Source organism: Drosophila takahashii, chromosome 2L (assembly GCF_030179915.1).
Source record: "Drosophila takahashii strain IR98-3 E-12201 chromosome 2L, DtakHiC1v2, whole genome shotgun sequence".
Lineage (NCBI taxonomy): Eukaryota > Metazoa > Arthropoda > Insecta > Diptera > Drosophilidae > Drosophila > Drosophila takahashii.
Genome location: NC_091678.1, coordinates 21,931,217 through 21,935,867, shown reverse-complemented (window position 1 = coordinate 21,935,867; position 4,651 = coordinate 21,931,217). Strand labels below are relative to the sequence as shown.

Below are 4,651 nucleotides of genomic sequence, written 5' to 3'. Positions count from 1 at the left end.
GTTGCTCCCTGCTGCCGTCAAGAAAAACGAGTTGTTTCCGGCACTCAAACACTTCTGATTGCAGTGCCAAAAAAAGAAGCCAAAAAAATGCAGGAATATGCTGCACTTTTGTTGCCGGGCGCTATAAATTTAAATGCAATCGCATTAAGAGAGCAACCAACGAACGAAAGGATACGTTCTGGGAGCGGATTTCGGATTTCGGGTCTTGGTAATTTATGTTGCATACTTTATGGGGCGCGATGGCTTGTGATCTTGAACTTGAACTTGGCTCGAGTAAACATTTTGTTTGATTCAAATTCAGTTCTACTTGCAGAATTAGTATTTTTAAATTTTGCCTTTTATTGTGTATACTTGTACAGTATGTGTATTAAAGAGGCAATGATATTTGTTTCTCTCTAATAAAACGTCAGATAAACGTGGATCTATCTATAAAAATAAAGTCCTTTGAGAACAAATATAAATTAAACAAGCTCTCAAGCACCTACCAATGTTTTCCTTACAGATAAAGAAAATATTTAGCATTTAGCAGTTGGTTTTAATTTCCCATTATTGCCCAATTGAAACCTCGTTCGATTTACGAAATAGAAAATCCGAATTTGAGAACACTCTCATCTATTTTCGTTTTGCTGGATGATGTTGACAAGAGCCGGGAAAACAAACTGAAAACTGCATGTAAATAAGGCAGACAAAAACAAAGCTAGTTGTAGTTTCGAATTGCTTTCTTTTCGTTTGTATTTAATTTAATGCATTCCAGCCATCAACATCATCATTGTAATAAACTTTCAGTCAGTTGGCCATTGTTATTACTTTTCAAACTTTCTCTCTTTACAAAGACAGAGAAATCTTGAAGTCTCTGCGTTTGTGCTCTTCTTTGTTGGGCGGGGAAAACTTTAAGCAAATAATAACTCAGTGAGACTTGAGGTAATGGTTAAGGGATTTCAGAGCCATAGAGAGTGGCTCACAAATTAATGCGCAATCAACTAGCGGACTTTGCCACCCGAAAGCCACTTTTGTCAGCCGCCCATCCGTCAAAGCCTTTTACTGGGCCAACTTTGTTCGGGCTTATTTATGTGCGTCGGCTGCAGGAGCCATGAATTGACTTTGTGACTTTGAAGTTGGGCGCCATGCCAACGCAGGACCTTCCCCTCCTGCAGTTTTCTCCTTTTCTCCGCCCGCATAATGTGCATGAAAATTTCTGGCCCCCATTCCCCCCGATTCCTGGCGAAGACAATGACATTGTTGCCGGCTCCGCTTGCCACATGATGCACTTGATGCCAGGCGGCGCACAATATGTCCTTTGATTTCCGCAGACTAAAAGCCAACCGCAAGCCGCAAGATTGAGGATGATTTGAAAGCAATACACACGCTTAAAGAGGGGAAACATTTTGAATTCCACGCGAATGCCTCGCAAATAGATGAAAAATGATGATGAGACAAGTATAATCAAGTGGACGGGAATTGTCTGTTATGGTCACAAAATTTTGCTCTTTAATGTGTTATTTTCTAGTTTTTATTTGGACATCACTTTTAAATTTAGGTAATATTAATAATATTTTCTCTACTCAAAGTAAATATAAGTTAAAGGAATTTCTGTCACTATTCACTTTCAAATTTTATTCATTTACATGTACCTACTTCCGAATAATAAGATATGCTAAACACGATTCTCAGTCATACAGAATAGATATATCATACACAAATACAATCTTCTTAGTAGAATGGAGGCTCACCATCCAAAACTCGACACGAATAGTGGAACATGTAGTGAAGGCCTGGAAAAAGAACATCGAACTAGCAACCCTAAGAAAACCTTGGAGAACAGCATTGATTGCCGGGAGAAGTCGATTGTGGAGAACATAAATGCTGATCAAGACGCCATTGCCAAAATCCAATATCTTAGTTTGGAGGACGGCATGCTGGACAAGTATTTAGATAACCAGGAGCAGGATACATCACTTCGCAAGTATCTGGCCGTCGGTGTTCACTGGGTTTCCCTACTCACCGAAAACGTGTTGAGCCATCCCTTTATAGTATTGCGTTGGCAGTGTCAGGTCTATAATGCGTCCAAATGTTACCACCTACATCCTTTTACTCTTTTGCCCAGCATTGTCCACTTGCACAGACGTCAAGGACTAACGACACTGTGGAAGGGAATGGGCAGTTGCCTCCTTGTGCGCGGAATGTCCTGCGCCATCGACGATTCCGTATCGAAACTCACCAGTTGGCCCAAGGAAGTGGATAGTCGAACGACCCTGAAGCGATTCGGACAGCATGTTCTCCTCAAATGCATAAGCATCGGGATGGTTGTGCCATTTCACGCAGTTTCCCTAGTGAAGACCGTGCAAAGCGACATTGCCAGCGAAAAAACAGGGCTCTTGGATGTCCTGAGGGAGGGAGCTCTGCGTCTCTTCTACTGGAGTGCCCCGCAAAAAGGGCGAATGCTACCCGCTTGGGCAATAATCGGGCCCAGTGTTTCGATTGGCATCACAAAGTATCTTTTTCACTTGTTAATACACGGCGTTTCCACTCGCATGATGCGGAGGAGAATAGCGTTTCCACATGAAAATCGCGGAAGAATGATATGTGACAGCAAGCTGGATAGCCAGAATGCGGAAGTATATGCCGGACTAATCGCAATGCTAACCACCGAGGCCGTTTTCTTCCCATATGAAACCATTCTGCATCGTCTACAACTGCAGGGCACCCGAACAATAATCGATAATCTCGATAATGGCTATTCTGTTGTCCCGATTCTGACAAACTATCGCGGAGTCTTCGATTGCTATCGAGAAACAATTAGCTCAGAGGGTTTTGCTGGACTCTACAAGGGTTTTGGAGCCATGATCCTGCAATTTGTGGCCCATGTGGCAATAATCAAACTAGCCAAATGGATCGTCAATCAAATAGCCGACGGTGTTTCCAATCGTCCAGCATCCCGAACAGTACAGCCCTATAATTTCGATGGCATTTCCTGCAACAAGAGCTCTACGACACTGTCGCCAAGCATCTCTAGCGTCGAAATGGAAGTGATCAGTCTAGGAAAATATTCCCTGGATTAAGCCAGTCTAAATGTTAATAGTTATGAACATAATTTATAATACTTTATATTTAAAAGAAAAAATTGAAAACGAAAAAGGAGAATTAAATTATTTCAATTAAATAATAAACCTTATTAGGCTTTCACATCCTTTGCACGACGAGATTTGGTGTTTTCGATTTAGACAACGCCAGTGTCAGACCATTGGATATTTAATCAAAATTCTGTTTATTGAAAGCCCGGAATCGGGCCGTCATCCTGCGGGGCCAAATCAACTGGTCCACACGTCGAATGCGCAATGTATGCATGCCAATATTGGCAAAATACTATGCATGTAAATTGAGGCCTCACCTATGCTAATTCATGTGCTTCCTGCAGTGTTGACTCCTGAAGCCTTTCAATTTCTATTTATCTATGCATAAGTCATGGCTAATTGATTTTCACAAAATCTCCAATTGTTTGCTTTTGCCCACTACTCCAAAGGGGGCGGTAGAACTAACCACGATAATTTAAAATTACAATTTCCAATGATGTGCTGCAGGTACTCGAAATCGCTAGGATTGCGTTTTTATATTTGTTTGTGTGCACGTAATGCACATAAAGCTGCTGCTCCGTGCCCCCCAGAAGCCGTAAAGCCAATTCGCAAGACAGCACACGGCGTATACTTAATACACACGTATGCAACGCGTGACTGCTGCGAGGATCCCAGGATGTGAGCCAAAGGATGCCGAAGAAATCAACTTAAAATGTGCAAATTGTTTATACTGCGACCCCTCTGCGGCCAAACACAAACATATATGTTTGCTGGGATGGGTTAAAGTATGTGCCGGACATTGAATAAGATTAATGAAGGTTTTGCCTCTGGTGTTTCCCATTTTTTTTATGTTCGTATGTTTGGTTTCGGGTCGGCCGCCTGCTGCGGTATCGTGGTTGGACCGCAGGATGATGCCTTTGCCCCTGCTGCTAAAATATTTTTGCAGTCGGCCTCGGCTTGTTCTGCAGCAGCTGTAAACGAAAAACATATTTCAATGAAGCATGCACATGCACATGCACCCCAAAAACAACATCAGCCGGGCGGTCCGCGCTCGGCCAAGCCAACAATAAACTGGACCAACAAACGGTTGAGCCGGGCTCAAACGAAGAAGGAGACGAAGCTGCTGGCCACAAACAACTGTCAGAGACATGTTGCGAAATGTGACAATTTTATTGGTCTGTCAGGGAATTATATATATCAGAAATGGCAGCGCATTCGCAGATGAAAAGGGCTTCGTGGGCTGGACAGAACTTTAAATAAATTCGAAGCGCTTTATAGCGATTTACAAGTGGTCATTGTAATATAACTACACATTTAATAATATTCTTAAATCTAAAAGAATTTATTTATTTCAACTGCGAAATCACAACATTAGGTAATTGCCCAATTAAATTAGCAACTATGATGTAACTGAAAATAAATCTATTGATAAGTAATTTAAAAAACTACAAGAAAGGCAAAGTGTATTTTCTAAAGCACTCATTCAGAATTACCTTTTTAAATTCCCATTACTCTTAAAAAGTTTATTAGACACCTTTTCAAACCTATCCCTAATGGAATTACAAATGTGGAAACTTTTC

The 4,651-nt window shown here is 41.5% G+C and overlaps 1 protein-coding gene across 1 annotated transcript; it reads left to right on the top strand.

Moving 5' to 3' along the window:
- Positions 1-1,601: 1,601 nt before the first annotated feature.
- On the top strand, positions 1,602-3,150 carry Slc25A46b (Solute carrier family 25 member 46b). Its single transcript, XM_017156724.3, has one exon. The coding sequence runs from the start codon at positions 1,719-1,721 to the stop codon at positions 3,057-3,059; it is 1,341 nt and encodes a 446-aa protein (XP_017012213.2). The 5' UTR covers positions 1,602-1,718; the 3' UTR covers positions 3,060-3,150.
- The last annotated feature ends 1,501 nt before the right edge of the window (positions 3,151-4,651 follow it).